The sequence below is a fragment of the Mastigoproctus giganteus genome, chromosome 13 (assembly GCF_048544385.1).
Source record: "Mastigoproctus giganteus isolate SK-2022 chromosome 13, ASM4854438v1, whole genome shotgun sequence".
Classification (NCBI taxonomy): Eukaryota; Metazoa; Arthropoda; class Arachnida; order Uropygi; family Thelyphonidae; genus Mastigoproctus; species Mastigoproctus giganteus.
The window spans coordinates 13,852,124-13,869,563 of record NC_143587.1 but is presented as its reverse complement, the minus strand read 5'-3'; the positions used below and the strand labels follow the sequence as shown (position 1 = coordinate 13,869,563).

At 38.9% G+C, this 17,440-nt stretch overlaps 1 protein-coding gene across 2 annotated transcripts in view; it reads left to right on the top strand.

Moving 5' to 3' along the window:
• The first annotated feature begins 597 nt into the window (after window positions 1–597).
• LOC150075774 (neurobeachin-like protein 1) overlaps window positions 598–17,440 on the top strand; it is a 693,585-nt gene continuing 676,742 nt past the window's right edge. For both annotated transcript variants that reach the window (XM_090387670.1, XM_090387669.1), the window contains exon 1: window positions 598–934. In XM_090387670.1, coding sequence (XP_090243796.1) covers window positions 881–934 — 54 coding nt within the window. In that variant the 5' untranslated portion in view covers window positions 598–880. The remainder of the gene's footprint in view (window positions 935–17,440) is intronic.

Below are 17,440 nucleotides of genomic sequence, written 5' to 3'. Positions count from 1 at the left end.
TTGTAGAGGGAATGTATATGTGAAATTGTTTTTTTTTTTTTTTTTGTTTTTTTTTGGCGGATGCTACATAAGTTGATACATTTGCTTTCTTGCATCCCATGCCTTCGTTACTACGTACTACTACTCTCTGCAAATCTGGTGACCTTACTGATGTCTCCTTACCTTGGGCCATAAGAGTAATAAGATACCTGACTACTCTGTGCCTTGAGCTTATCGGCCCTTGCCCATGGGCACAGTTTCTGCTGTACTTAACTTTGAACAACCAAATATATTCCTATTCGATAAAAAGAATGAAATGAACACATGAATACTAAATTTGTATAGTCGTTCCCTTTCCTTGTTGGTACTAGGATGTACTAATAAATGATGATGATCTTAATTAATTACTTTATGTCACAAAGGAGTGAAAAAAAAAAAAAAAAAAAAAAAAACGAAAGACAACTTTACCATAGCACTGTTTTTCTTCTTATTTAAAAACATAATTGCAACTTATGACGCTATATCCACCTCAACTTCCGACGGAAGTTGAGCACATGTTATGCAAGCAGTTACTTTAGGTGTCTGCGTTTGTATGTATTGTAGGTTTTGTTGTACGCAGTTCGTTCTGTAGTATACCTAATTTGCTTTGTTTATTCCATTTATAGGCATGATGTCACCTGCACTGTTAAAGATTTATCAGTTTTGATCTGTTTTTAAGTATGAATTGGATGTTTTGTGTTTACCAGTTTTGATGATGATATAATGGGGGATTAACATAGGTTACGTTTTTCATTACTTATCATGATCCTTGTTATCCCGTTTCAACGAGTTCAGTGTCAGGAAGGTGTGAAGAAAGATTAAAGAATGGATAAAAAAATCTTGTAATCGGAAGGGAAATCTCATGGCAACGGAAAATAGCTCTGATTTGTGCTTGTGGGACCAATACCGCATAAAGGTATACCTTTTATTTTTTAATAAAATTGCAATTTAAAAAATATTACGAGCATGAAAGGAGAGAGAGAAAGAGAACAAAAGTAACCGTACACTATCTAGGAGGGAGGAAAAAGTAGTGAGGATATGTAAAAAAAAAACAAACTCCGTTTTGCTCTGTTCTAGTGCAATTTTTCACTGCATAAGGGCCGCAATTTTTCAAATGGCGCATTGGCGGACTAATTATTGTATTCATAGTGGCATTGGCATAAGATGCAAGAAAGCAAGCTTACAAAGAATTTTTTTTTTTGTTGGCTTATCAGCCAACAAAAAAAAAAAAAAAACCCTTCCCACATCAATGATCATCACCTCCAATAATATGTCTCGTTTCACAACAACAGATGGAAGTTTGTTTCAACTGTCAACCACTTGCTGGTCAAAGGCAGATCTATCTTGCAACCATCTTTCCTCAGCTTGAATTTATGGCCCCTTGTGTGTGTGTGTGTGTATGTATGTATTCTGAGCAAGAGGAAGAATCTCATCAGCATTGAGCTTGCTCAATCCATTCAAAGCCTTAAACACTAACCAGATCACCTCACTGGTCTAGTCTCCAGATGCTACAGTTTGTAGAACTGGAGCTCTTCTTGGTAAGAGCACCAATCTGGTATTCTTACTAAGAAGACCTATTTGTGCTCTTACCAAGAACCACCTTTTGCTCCCTTCACCAATCTGGTTGCCCTTCTCTAAGAAAAGACAGATGTAGAATAGATGTGCGGAAATTTGCCTTTAGCCAGCGGGTGGTTAATTGCTGGAACAAACTTCCATCTGTCATTGTGGAAGTTGATAGGTTGAATAAATTTAAGGAGGAACTGGACAGGCATTTGGAGGGAATGGTGTGATTTTTTTTTTCTGGCTGATGCTGCATAAGCTCATACACATGCTTTCTTGCATCACATGCCGCCACTATTACTACTACTACCTGTTTCAGAAGAATTCTATTTTTTATCTAAAGTGAGGCCTCCGGACTTCTGAACAGTACTCAAGATGTGGTATAACCATGGTGTTGTACAAGCACAATTTCTGTATATTATTGAAAAAACCCCATGAGCTGCCCTGGCAGCCTGTCTTCACTGATAAGAGAATTTCATATCTAACTGCACAACTACCCCCAGTTATTTTTCTTTTTTTTCACTACCCCGAGTGTAGTATCACACAGTTGGTATGTTAATCTGGAATTACTGCTACAGTAATTCCAGATTAACGTTAACAAATGCAGTACTTGCATTTGTTAATGTTAAACTTCAACTGCCCATCATGGCACACTATGGCTATAGTTGCTGATGCACCTAATAAATCCCCAAGCAAACAAACAATCGCCTATCAACCTAATTTTCCTAGGTCTTTTGTGGTAGTTCACCATGATTACTGTCATTAACAACCTTGCTAATCTTTGTATCATCTGCACACTTGACATTAGGCCTTATATACCTTCATTATCAATATACATACCTTATATCAATATCATTAATAAATACAGAAAATAACAATGGGACCAGCATGAACACTGGAACTCCACTTACATTAGTCCATGTAAGTGGAGTTACATGGAGAACAACCACTTTCTGTCTTTTCCTACTCAGCTTGCCCCTAATGCCACACTGCTCTAATTTGTACAGCAGTCTTTTATGTGCAACAGTATCAGAAGCGATGGTAACAGTATCAAAACTTCGTGAATATCATGAAATCCCAGGGTACTCCCCTAATAACATTAGACCATGAAGAGCATTCTCAATTAATAAACGTGTTCTCCCACTCAACTATCACTTTATCCAGAGCAGTGACTTATCCTTAATGCTAAGCTGCTTAAATTTAAGGCGCCTCCGTAGCCAGGAGGGAAGGAGCAGCAGTGCGTAGCACACGCTTCTTGATTGACCGGGGTTCGAGCCCGTCACCACCAAATACGCAGGATGCGGAAAGGTCAGTGAATGACCACCGCATATCCCGGAGCAATATGGCCTTAGTTGCTAATGCTCCTAAAAACCAGATAACAAACAAACAAACAAACAGCTTAAATTTATACAGCAGTCTTCTATGTGCAACAGTATCAAAAGCTTTAAGTATGTGTCATTTGGTTGACGCATTGATTGGTTTTCTTGGACTCTGGGAAGTTCTCCATGGGCTGGAGGTGTGCAAATGTATTACCTATTCAAAAATGTGACACAAGTAACTATAGACCTGTTAGTTTTACTTGTGTTCCGGGAAAAATAATGGAGTCATTGGTTAAAGAAGCATTGCAGGATCATCTGGACAAGACTGCAGTAATAGTTAAGACACCTCGTGGGTTTGTTAAAGGGAGGTCTTGTCTGACCAATTTGATTGGATACTATGATGTGGTCACAAAGGAACTGAATGCGAAAAATAATTTTGATATCATATACTTGGATTTCAGGAAAGCTTTTGATACTATTGCACATGGAAGACTGCTATACAAATTGGAAGGTGTGGCATTAAGGGTAAGTTGCTACAATGGATAAAAGGATGGTTGAGTGGGAGACGACAGAGTGGTAATCAATGGACACTGCTCTTCGTCGACAAATGTTATTAGTGGAGTGTTGGGACAAATGTTATAAGTGGTTTGGTGTTGGGCTCACTGTTGTTTGTTTATTTATCAGTGATATTGATGAAGGTATATCAGGTTTAATGACCAAGTTTGCAGATGATACAAAGGTTGGCAGGGTTGTTAATGGGGGTAAAGACAGTATGCTACTCCAACTGGATCTAGATAAGTTGGGCAAATGGGCTGAGAAGTGGCAACTGAAGTTTAACATTGACAAATGCAAAGTACTGCATATGGGTAGCAATAACTGAAGAGAAACGTACCAACTGTGTGGTACTACACTCAGGGAAGTCAAAAGTGAAAAAGACCTGGGGGTAATTATGCAATCAAATATGAAGTTCGCTGAGCAGTGCAGACGGCCTGCCAGGGCATGTCATGGAGTCTTTTCAATGATATATAGGAATTTTGCTAGCAGGAACATCAATGTGATTATCCCATTGTACAAGGCAATGGTCAGGCCACACCTAGAGTACTGTGTACAGGTGTGGAAGCCTCATTTTAGGAAGGATGTAGAGTTGCTAGAACAAGTACAAAGAAGGGCAACAAGATTGGTGTGGGAAACAAAGGGGTGCTCTCATGAAGAAAGGCTGAAGTTCTGCAAATTGCAGCACCTGGAGAGTAGGCACTTGTGAAGTGATCTGATTGAGGTATGTAAGGCCTTGAATGGGTTGAGCAAACTGAATGCTGATGGGATTCTTCCTCTTGTTCAGACCAAGAACCTGAGGGGCCACAGTTTAAAATTGAGGAAAGACAATTGTAGAATTGATGTGCAGAAATTTGCCTTTAGCCAGCAGTTAGTCGATTGGTGAAACAGACTTCTATCTTTTGTTATGGAAGTTGATATCCTAAATAAATTTAAGGCTGAGCTGGACAGGCATTTGGAACAAATGGAGGGGGTAAAATGGGATTTTTTTTTTTTTTGGCTGATTCTGCATAATCTTGTTTTCTTGCATTGTATGCCTCTACTAATGCTAAGCAATAAATAAAATGTGGTCACATTTTATTTATTTATTTTTTTTGTTTCATTGTGTTGGTCACACAATGTAGTTGGTTTTCACCTCAGTCTATAGTTATATTTTACACATTCTGATCTGGTGCCATCAAAATGGCACTCCAAAATTTGATTTTATTGGCAATTTTGTAAATTTAGTATATGCCTATTTTTATTAATTGGCATTCCTTCTGTTCTCTAGTACTATTTATCTTCATTTATTAATACTCTTTTTTTTTTTTTTTTTCTTCCTCCTTTTGTTGCTATAGTTATGTATTGGTTTACTGTCTATTTGCTATTTACTTGGCTTCCTGTATGACTAGATTTTTTCTTATTTTATATTCTAATTATATATATATTTATTTACTGTACGTTTTAAGTACTAATGGAATGGAGATAGTTAATGATAACTGTTATTGTATTACGTTTTCATATTCTTTCGGCATCTTCCTTTCTTATACTTCCACTTTCCATAGTTTTTTTACATTGGCATCCTGTACAATGAAGACTTCAACCTAATGATTATTTTAATCAAAATTTCTTATAAATATATATAAACTTTCACGTATATAGGCTTATATCAAAACGAAGTCTGTCCATTTCAGGTTTCATATAGAGTATTTAAACTTATCATAGCATATACATTTAATTTTAAATAAGAAAAAAAAAAAATGAAGTGGATGGGATAATTTCTGAAATACATTGGTTCCAGTAGTAGACAAGTCAGTTTAACGAGGTTTAATTATGAAGTGGAAAAAAAAAAAAAAGCCACAAGCATGCTGGTTTCTACTTTCCTTCACATTTCATTAAAGTAATTACAAACTGAAGTGCATTTAGGGCTAAAGCCTCAAGCTGCGAGCAAGTTTAGACTATGTATATATTAAGTGCAATAGCATCATTAATACACAGCCATTTATAAATTAACAGAATATTTATAAGGCAGCATCGTATTAAGTTATATCTCATATTGTGAATACCTTCACAACGAGTTGCCATGATATTGCATACTTTGAATAAGTAATGCTTCACCTGGGGAGAAGACTAATGTTACTTATTCTCAGATGGATACCACCACCTAGATGGCACTGTTTCAAGGCTATTTGGCTCTTCTTTGGTGGGTGGGTAGGTAGGTAACCAAGTGATGCAATAATGGCAAAACGGTTATGAAGAAGGGCCAAATAGCCCTGAAACAGTGCTGTCTGGGTGGTAGTATCCATCTGAGAATAAGTAACATTAGTCTTCTCCACAGGTGAAGCATTACTTATTTGAAGTAGTGCAATATAATGGCAACTTATTCTGGCAACTTAATATGAGATATAACTTAAAACGATGCCGCCTTATAAATATTCTGTTAATTCAGAAATGGCTGTGTATTAATGATGCTATTGAACTTAATATATACATAGTCTAAACTTGCTCGCAGCTTGAGGCTTTAGTCCTAAACGCATCTTAGTCTAAATACATCATATACCATCAGGCATCTCTCATATTGTGGAGTTATACTTCATAACCGTTTTGCCATTATTGCATCACTTGGGTACCCACCAAAGAAGGGCCAAATAGCCCTGAAACGGCACCAGGGGGAGCCTGATGATGTCCGGAGTTTCCAAGAATAGGTAACAACAGTCCTTCTCCACTCACTGGGAAAGCATTGCTTATTCGAGGAGTTTTTGAGTGGTGTGAGTTGAAAGAGTCACTGTCACTTTCATTCTTCTACACTGTTTCTTTTCCTCTTCCACTCCTACTATTACTTTCCCTCTACCTTTTTTTTTGCTTTTCTAAGTCTAAGAGGGACAAGTGGATAGTTGAGTTATTATCCCTCACATATACAAAATAGCCCCTGAAAACAGTGCCGTCTGCGTAGTGGTACCCATCTGAGAATAAGTAACATTAGTCTTCTCCCCAGGTGAAGTGTTACTTATTCGAAGTAGTCCAATATCATGGCAACTCGTTGTGAATACGTTCACAACGAGTTGCCATGATATTGGACTAAAATGATGCCTCCTTATAAATATTCTGTTAATTCAGAAATGGCTGTGTATTAATGATGCTATTGCACGTAATATATACATAGTAATTACAAACTTATTAAAGTTAGTGGTTCCCAAGTTTGGTGCTGCTAGATTAGGAAAAAGCTCCATTGAGTTCAATAGCAGTTGCTCATAACGTGCTGCAAATATAGCATATGAAGCAAGAAAGCAAGCTTATGCAACATCAGCCAAAAAAAAAAAAAAACCCTTCCACTTCACTCCTCCGTTCGTTTGAAATACCTGTCCAGCTGAGCCTTAAATTTATTTAGGCTATCAACTTCCACAACAAGGGATGGAAGTCTGTTCCACCAACCAACTACCCGCTGGCTAAAGGCAAATTTCCGCACATCTATCCTACATCTGTCTTTTATTTATGCCCTCTTTGAATTTATGCCCTCTCAGGTGATTATTCTGAGCAAGAGGCAGTATCCCATCAGCATTGAGCATGCTCAAACCATTCAAGGCTTTGTACACCTCTATCAGATCACCTCGCGGGTGCCTAGTCTCCAGACACTGTAATTTGAAATACTTAAGCCTTTCTTCATAAGAGCAACCCTTCGTTCCGTTCACTAACCTTGTTGCCCTTCTCTGTACTCGTTCCAGCAGCTCTACATCCTTCTTGAAGTGAGGCCTCCAGACCTGTATACAGTACTCAGGGTGCGGCCTGACCATTGCCTTATACAAGGGAATAATCACCTCTCTATCCCTGCTAGAAAAATTCCTGTATATCATTGATAAGACACCATGAGCTACAAATGAGGCCTCCAGACCTGTATACAGTACTCAAGGTACGGCCTGACCATTGCCTTATACCAGGGAATAATCACCTCCCTATCCCTGCTAGAAAAATTCCTGTATATCATTGATAAGACACCATGAGCTACTCTTGCAGCCCGTCTGCACTGCTCAGAGAACTTCATATCTTCCCTGCACAATTATCCCCAGGTCCTTTTCATTCTCTACCACTGTCAGTGTAGTACCACAGAGTTGATACGTTGCTCTGGGGTTGGTTTCCCATATGTAGTACTTTTACATTTGTCAATGTTAAACTTCATTTGCCACCTCTCAGCCCATCTGCTCAACCTTTCCAGATCCTGTTGCCGCAGCATAGTGTCAGTAGCATCCTTAACAACCCTGCCAACCTTTGTATCGTCTGCAAACTTGGACATTAAGCTTGATATACCATCATCAATATTATTTATAAATACAGAAAACAATAATGGACCCAACACTGAACCCTGAGGGACTCCACTAATAACATTAGTCCATGATGAGCAGTGTCCATTAATTACCACTCTCTGTCATGAGTGGAAAAAGATTGAGAATGACTACTGTTACCTCTTATTATTATTATTATTTTTTTTTGTTAACGGTTTGTGGTACTTCTCTGTTATTCTCTTTCCAGTGTAAGTCTCACCTAACATAACTTTACTAGTGCATATTTATGTATATTTATTTATTTAAATAAACACTGGTTAGGCTAGGTGAGACTTGCTTGTAACTTATACTGGTGGAAGGAGAACAGACAGTTTGATTATCTTCCAGTACTAGGTTTGACTTTAGGTCAGTAATAAGTAAGTACACAGAAATCATCACAAAACATGAGCCCTCCCATGAATATATCCTTGTACACATAATCCACAATAATAATAATAATACTGACTATATCACTAACATATAGGAACTAGTACAGTAGTTGCACAAAAACAACAGGCGCCTCTGTAGCCAGGTGGGAAGGAGCAACAGTGCATAGCACGCTCTTCTTGATTAGACTGGGGTTCGAGCCTATAACCACCAAATACGGAGAATGCAGAAAGGTCAGGGAATGACCACAGCATATTCCCGGAGCAATATGGCCTTAGTTGCTAATGTTCCTAAAAACTAAAAATAACAAACAAACAAAAACAACAGACCATGAGGGTGCCATGCTGCCACATAGTTATTGTGCCTGTGTTGCTGGACTCTATTATAACAAATATAATTTAAGCTGAAAAAATATATACTGTACATGCAATTTGACATAAACATGATCAGACCACTTGTAGCTAACGTGGCATTTGACAGATGCATATTTTTAAAAAAATTTTTGTTAATTTTTAAAATTTATAAATGAAATCGAATCCTCCTGTATCCTGAAATCAATACTGTCATCTTTTTCACCAATATTCTCAAAAATAATTATCTAGTATTTTCTGTGTTCATTTCAATATACCATGATTTACTAGAAATAAAATTTTTGGTAGATATTTAATAGATGTCAGGTAAGAAAAGCACCTGTCTTTCTTGTACTCGGCTTCAGTCTCATGTGGAATCTTTGAGACCAGGGACAGCTGTCTAATCTTTTAGCATTAGCAAAGGCACATGATGCAAGAAAGCAAGCTTATATAGCATCAGCCAAAAAAAAAAAAAAACCACACACACACACCCTTCTCATTTTACCAATCCACTTGCTCCAAATGTTTGTCTAGTTCTGCCTTAAATCTATTTAAGCTATCAATTTCTACAACGACAGGTGGAAGTTTTTTCTCAACAATCAACTACCCGCTGGCTAAAGGCAAACTTCCGCACATCTGTCCTACAACTGTCTTTACTCAATTTGAATTTATGCCTTCTCAGGCAATTATTCTGAGCAAGAGGAAGAATCCCATCAGCATTGAGCATGCTCAAACCATTCAAGGTTTTATACACCTCAATCAGATCACCTTGCAGGTGCCTAGTCTAAAGGCACTGTAATTTTCAAAACTTAAGCCTTTTTTCTTAAGAGCAACCCTTTGTTCCATTCACTAATCTTGGTGCCCTTCTCTGTACTTGTTTCAACAGCTCTACATCCTTCTTAAAATGAGGCCTCCAGATCTGTATACAGTACTCAAAGTGTGGCCTGACCATTGCCTTATACAAGGGGATAATCACCTCCTTATGGCTGCTAGAAAAATTCCTGTATATCATTAACAAGACACCATGAGCTACTCTTGGAGACCGTCTGCACTGCTCAGAAAACTTCATATCTGCCTGCACAATTACCCCCAGGTCCTTTTCACTCTACCACTGTCAGTGTAGTATCACAGTTGATACGTTACTCTGGGGTTACTGCTTCCATTTTTGAAGTACATTACATTTGTAAATGTTAAACTTCAGTTGCCACCTCTCAGCCCACCTGCTCAACTTTTCTAGATCCTGTTGCAGCAGCGTACTGTCATTAACAATGCTGCCAACCTTCGTATCGTCTGCAAAACTTGGACATTAAACGTGATATACCATCATCAATATCATTAATGAATACAGAAAACAGCAATGGACCCAACACCAAACCCTGGGGGGGGGGGAGACTCCACTAATAACATTAGTCCATGAAGAGCAGTTTCCATTGATTACCACTCTGTCTTCTACCACTCAACCATCCCTTTATCCATAGCAGCAATTTGTCTCCAGTGACACGCTGCTCCAATTTTTGCAGCAGTCCTCCTTGTGCAACAGTATCAGAAGCCTTTCTAAGATCCAAATATATGATATCAAAATTATTCTTTGAATCCAGTTCCTTTGTGACCACATCATAGTATCCAATCAAATTGGTCAGCCAAGACTTCCCTTAACAAACCCATGCTGTGTCTGAGCTATAACTGAAGTCTTGTCTCGATGATCGTGCCATGATTTTTTATCCAGTGCCTCCAATAATTTCCCTGGAACAGAAGTTAAACTAACAGGTCTGTAATTACCTGTCTCACTTTGATCCTCCTTTGTGGATTGGGATCGCATTTGCACATCTCCAGTCAATGGATACCTCCCCTGAGTCCAAGGAAGCTCTCATAATTATGGCTAAGGATTTGCTTACTTCCTTTGCTGCCTCCTTTAATATATCTGGATAGATTCCATCCACTCACATGGACATGATACTGCCAAGGGGGATGTCTTTGTGTGTGTGTGTGCGCGATGCAAGGAGTGTATCGATATCAGGCAACAACTCGGCGTTCTTGTGGGCCTGTATGAGAGCTTGAAGGACAGGGTGGATGCCCTCGAAGAAACTAAATTGAGGGGCCCATCAAGCTCTCAGCTGCCCACATCAATGCCAGAGCTAGCACTTGGGCATCGCGTGACACAGAGACAACCCCCAAGGCAGAATGCGCTGGTTCCGAAGGAACTAGTAGTTGTTGGTGACTCTATTGTCAGGGGAACGGGGAACATGCTTTGTAAAAAAGATAGGTGGAACAGGACCAGGGTATGTCTGCCAGGGGCAAAGGTTGATGATGTTGTAGAGCGAATATCATCTTTTAAGGGCACAAAAGGTGATATAGTTGTACACGTTGGCACTAATAATATTAAGAGTAGGAGACCGGCAGAATTACTTAACAAGTACAGGTCACTGTTGAACAAAAGCCGAGAATTAGGGTTGAATTTGAAAGTGTCTGCAATTCTGCCCAGACACGATAGGAGGGAGTATATGATGAGAGCCTTGTCGATCAATTCGGCCCTGGAAAGATTGTGCAAGGCTCAAGGGGTAGAATTTTTTTCAGCCTGGACTGTACTTGTTAACAGGAGAGATTGCTTCTACAGGGATGGGATACACTTAAATAGAAAGGGTGCAAGAATATTTGCTGATGCTATCGAGGCAGTGTTAGGTGGGTCGGAAAACTGCTAGCTTGTGGGGAGACAAAGACCAATAGATTGACAGTAGCCACTGGCAGAGGTGAAAGAGATTCTTGCACTGCTTCTATTAGAATGAGCAGAAGCCTGAAAAACAAGATGCATGGTATTTCAGAGACTGCTTGGAGCCATTGCGGTACAAGTAAACACATGGGTTGTGTTAGGGTAGCTAAGAATAGAAACAGGTGCAGTTATACTTGCGTGTACACCAATGCTAGGAGTTTAGTAAATAAATTTGATGAATTTGAGGTATTGCTCAAAACATCAAAGGCAGATATTGTTGGGATATCAGAGACGTGGTGTCACAAAGATATAAGGGATGCAGAACTGCAATTTGGGGAGTACAATGTCTACAGAAAGGATAGACAGGATAGGAAGGGGGGAGGGGTTATGCTATTAGTTAAGAAACACATAAAAACCAAGGAAGTGAAGCCAGTCGACATTGCTGGACAGTGCAGTGTTGAGTCAGTTTGGTGTGACATAAGCATTGGGAGATCAAAATTGAGAGTAGGAGTGTGCTATAGGCCTAATGACTCTGATGAGTATAATAAGCAACTGTACAGGGAAATAGAGTGGGCCAGTAAATCAGAGAGTCTTATAATGGGAGATTTTAATTTCCCAGATATTGACTGGAATTTGGGGGCTGGTTACTCACACACTAGCAGGGCTTTTGTGGATTTATTGGATGATTGTTTTCTACATCAGCATGTTCGGGAGGCAACTAGAGGGAGTAATACTCTTGATTTGATTATCAGCAGTGATTCTTCATGCATTAAGAATCTGCAGATAAATGAACCACTAGGTGGCAGTGATCACAGTGTGCTGAAGTGGGATTTACTGAAAGAGTTAACTACCATTAGGGGTAAAGGGAAGGGTTATTGCTTCCGTAAAGGCGACTACGATGGACTGAGACAGTATTTAAATTCTATACAGTGGGACCAACTGATGATGTTACCAACAGCAAATTCAAAATGGGAAGCATTCAAAGAACTTATCTTGGAAGCTACTAGGCTTTACATACCAACTAAGAAATATTGTTCAAGGTTTAGGCCAAAGTGGATGTCAGATGAACTAATGAGGCATATGGCAGAGAAGAAAAATGCATGGGATACTTACAAATTAACACATGACACAGAAGCCTATGATAGATACAAGTTGATATGCAACCAAGTTACAAAGGAGGTTAGGCAGGCGAAGGCAGATTACGAGAAATCCTTGGCAAGGGATGCAAAGAAAAACAGCAAAGAGTTCTTTACTTATGTAAACTCTAGAAGGAAGGGGATGAATCAGATTGGTCCACTTGATATTGATGGGTCAACTGTTGATGATCCTGCTCAGGTAGCTAACAAACTAAATGAATATTTTGCATCGACATTCACACATGAGGAGTTATTCAGCAAGGGGAATGCCAGAGGTGTATTCAACTCTAGCAGTAAGCTACAGAATCTTGAAATAACTGGGAGTAAAGTGGAGAAGAAACTGTTGAAGATAAACACAAGAAAGGCACCCGGGGTGGATGGGATCTATCCAGTTATATTAAAGGAGGCAGCAAAGGAAGTAAGCAAACCCTTAGCCATAATTATGAGAGCTTCCTTGGACTCAGGGGAGGTACCCATAGACTGGAAATGTGCAAATGTGACCCCAATTCACAAAGGAGGATCAAAGGCTGACACAAGTAATTATAGACCTGTGAGCTTAACTTCTGTTCCAGGAAAATTAATGGAGGCACTGGTTAAAGAAGCACTGCAGGATCATTTAGACAAGACTTCAGTTATAGCTCAGACACAGCATGGTTTTGTTAAGGGGAAGTCTTGCCTGACCAACTTGATTGGATACTATGATGCAGTCACAAAAGAACTGGATGCAGGGAATAACTTTGATATTATATACTTGGATCTTAGAAAGGCTTTTGATACTGTTGCACATGGAAGACTGCTACACAAATTGGAGCAGTGTGACATTGGAGGCAAATTGCTGCTATGGATAAAGGGGTGGTTGAGGGGGAGAAGACAGAGAGTGGTAATCAATGGACACTGCTCATCGTGGACTAATGTTATTAGTGGAGTCCCTCAGGGCTCAGTGTTGGGTCCATTATTGTTTTCTGTATTTATAAATGATATTGATGATGGTATATCAAGCTTAATGTTCAAGTTTGCAGATGATACAAAAGTTGGCAGGGTTGTCAAGGACACTACTGACACTATGCTGCTGCAACAGGATCTGGAAAGGTTGAGCAGATGGGCTGAGAGGTGGCAAATGAAGTTTAACATTGACAAATGTAAAGTACTACACATGGGAAACAGCAACCCCAGAGCAACGTATCAACTCTGTGGTACTACACTGACAGTGGTAGAGAATGAAAGGGACTTGGGGGTGGTTGTGCAGGCAGATATGAAGTTCTCTGAGCAGTGCAGACGGGCTGCAAGAGTAGCTCATGGAGTATTGTCAATGATATACAGGAATTTTTCCAGCAGGGATAAGGAGGTGATTATTCCATTGTATAAGGCAATGGTCAGGCCACACCTAGAGTACTGTATACAGGTCTGGAGGCCTCATTTCAAGAAGGATGTAGAGCTGCTGGAACGAGTACAGAGAAGGGCAACAAGATTAGTGAATGGAACAAAGGGGTGCTCTTACGAAGAAAGGCTTAAGTTTTGCAAATTACAGTGTCTGGAGACTAGGCACCAGCGAGGTGATCTGATAGAGGTGTATAAAGCCTTGAATGGTTTAAGCATGCTCAATGCTGATGGGATTCTTCCTCTAGCTCAGAAAAATCACCTGAGAGGGCATAAATTCAAATTGAGGAAAGACAGATGTTGGATAGACGTGCGGAAATTTGCCTTTAGCCAGCGGGTGGTTGGTTGGTGGAACAGAATGCCATCCCTTGTGGTGGAGGTTGATAGCCTAAATAAGTTTAAGGCTCAGCTGGACAGGTATTTTGAACGAACAGAGGGGTGAAGTGGAAGTGGGTTTTTTTTTTTTTTTGGCTTATGCTGCATAAGCTTGCTTTCTTGCATCAAATGCCTCTACTAATGCTAACTCCAGGTGCCTTTCTTAAGTTTATCTTCAACAATGTCTTCTCCACTTTACTCTCAGTTATTACAAGATTGTCTAGCTTACTGCCAGAGTTTAATACATCTCTGGATTCCCCTTCCTGAGTAATGTGTGAATGTAGATGCAAATAGTTTGTTAGCTACCTGAGCAGGATCATCAATAGTTGAACCATCGATATCAAGTGGACCGATCCGATTCATCCCCTTCCTTCTAGAGTTTACATAAGTAAAGAACTCTTTGCTGTTTTACTTTGCATTCTTTCCCGAAGATTTCTCGTAATCTGCTTTTGCCTGCCTAATCTCCTTTATGACTTGGTTACAAACCAGCTTATGTCTATTATAGGCTTCTGTGTCACCTGTTAATTTATATGTATCCCATGCGTATTTCTTCTCTGCCACACATCTAATTAGTTCATCTGACATCCATTTACGCCTAAACCTTGAACAATATTTCTTAGTTGGTATGAAAAGCCTAGTAGCTTCCAAGATTAATTCTTTGAATGCTTCCCACTTTGAATTTGCTGTTGGTAATATCATCAGTTGGTCCCATTGTATAGAATTTAAACTATAGAATTAAACTATAAACTTTAAACCTTAAAACTATAAACTTTAAACCTTAAAACTATAAACTTTAAACCTTTAAACTTTAGAATTAAACTTGAAACTATAGAATTCAAATTTTTGGTAGATATTTAATAGATGCCAGGTAAGCAAAGCACCTATTTTTCTTGTATTCAACTCCATGTGGAATCTTTGAGACCAGGAACAGCTGTATAATCTTTTTGTAGAGTTTTGGTTTCAGCAGCTAAATGCAAACAGCTGATAGAAACATAGCTGTTAATGTGGCAACTGCTGTGTGATATGAGAACTTCAGCACTTCAATTTGGGGGATGAGTGACCTGCAAATTCAAAGAAATACAAGTAAAAAATATTCTTTATTATTATTATTGGGTGCCCCAATATGCTCTTGTTTATTTTGTTCAATATTTTGAAATTGAGTTAAACAAATCATAATTAATATGCATTCAATTCCTTTGTGACTACATCATAGTAATGTATCCAGTCAAATTTGTCAGACAAGACTTCTGCTTAACTAACCCATGCTGTCTGAATTATTATCGCAGTCTTGTATAGATGAACCTGCAATGCTTCTTTAACCAGACTCCATTATTTTCGCCGGAATAGAAGATAAGCTAGCAGATCTGTAATTACTTGTGTCACCCTTTGATGATCCCCCTTTGTGAATTGGAGGTACATTTGCACTTCTCTTGTCTGTGGGGACCTCCCCTGAGTCCAACAGGGCTTTCATAATTATGGCTAAGGGTTTGCTTACTTCCTCTGCCACCTCCTTTAATATAACTGGATGGATTTCATCCACCCTAGGTGCCTTTCTTATATTTAACTTCAACAATTTCTTCTCCACTTTCTTATATTTAACTTCAACAATTTCTGCTCCACTTTGCTCTCAGTTATTACAAAATCATTTATCTCCCTGTTAGTTTAATAAGCTTCTGTTCTCCACATCCCTACAGTATTCCTCATGTGTGAATGAAGATGAAAATACTCATTCAGTAGCTGCCTCCGTAGCCAGGTGGGCAGGAGCACACACTTCTTGATTAGACCGGGGTTTGAGCCCGTGACCACCAAATACATAGGGTGTGGAAAGGTCAGGGAATGACCATCGCATATCCCCAGAGCAATATAGCCTTAGTTGCTAATGCTCCTAAAAAACAAAAAACAATAACTCATTCAGTTTGTCAGCTATCAGCAGTATCATCAACAGCGAAACCATATTGAATCAATATGTTTCCCATTCCCTTGTTTAAAAATAGGAAAAGTGAATGTACAATTGATGTGGAACATTTTTTGATATTTTGGGATTGATATTTGACTTGTAATTCTAACTACAATGAATATATTACTCAGACTATTTCCTTATTTAAAAATAGGAAAAGTGAATGTGCAAAAATATGCATTTATATGCATTGCATTGTGCATTTATATGCATGCCATTATAATGCCATTATATGCATTGCATTCCATTATGTGCATTTCCATATGCAAATGCATATTGTGGCCATTATTGTATATAAATGGGGGATTTTAACTTTCCAAATGTTGACTGGAATTTATGGGTTGGTCCGTCACATACTAACAAGACTTGTGGATTTCTTGGATGCTGTTTTCTACAGCAGCCTATTAGAGAGGCAACAAGAGGAAGAAATATTCTTGATTTGGTTATCGGCAGTGATTCTTCATGTAACAAGAATCTGCAAGTAAAAGACCCACTGGATGGCAGTGATCACAGTGTTGTAATGTGGAATTTAATTAAACACATAACTATTGTCAAGGGTAAATGGAAAGTTTTTTTTGCTTTTGTAAGGGTGTCTACAGGCATCAGACAGTTTTTAAATTGTCTACAGTGGGACCAACTGATGATGTTACCAACAGCAAATTCTAAATGGGAAGCATTCAGGGAAGTAATTAAAGAAGCTACTAGGCTTTTCATACCAACAAAGAAATACTGTCCAATGCTTAGACCTAAATGGATGTCAGGTGAATTATTAAGACAGAGAAGAAAAATGCATGTGATGCATATAAATTATCAGGTGATACAGAAGCCTATGTTAGTTATAAATTAGTGTGTAATCAAGTCACAACAGAGGTTAGACAAGCTAAGTCAGATTATGAGAAGTCTCTGGAAAAGAAAAACAGCAAAGACTTCTATGCTTATATTAACAGTAGAAGGAAGGGGTTGAATCATATTGGGCCATTTAATGTCTGTGGGTTAACTGTCGATGACCATGCTCAGGTTGTGGACAAATTAAATAGGTATTTTTAATTTACATTCACACATGAATAATTCTTTAGGTTAGAGGATGCCAGAAGTTTATCAAACTCTAACGAGGAGCTAAATGACCTTGTGATAACTGAAAGGAAAGTGGAGGAGAAATTGTTGAAAATGGCATAAAAATGCACCTGGGGCAGATGGAATCTGTCCAATTATGTTAAGGGAGGCAGCAAAGGAGGTAAGCAAACACTCCTCATAATCATAATAGTTTCCTTAGATTCAGAGGAGGACCTTGTGGACTTGGGGATGTGTGAATGTATCCCCAATTCATAAAGAGGGATCGAAAGGTGATGTGAGTAATTACAGAACCATTAGCTTAACATCTGTTGCAGGGGAAAATAATGGAATCAC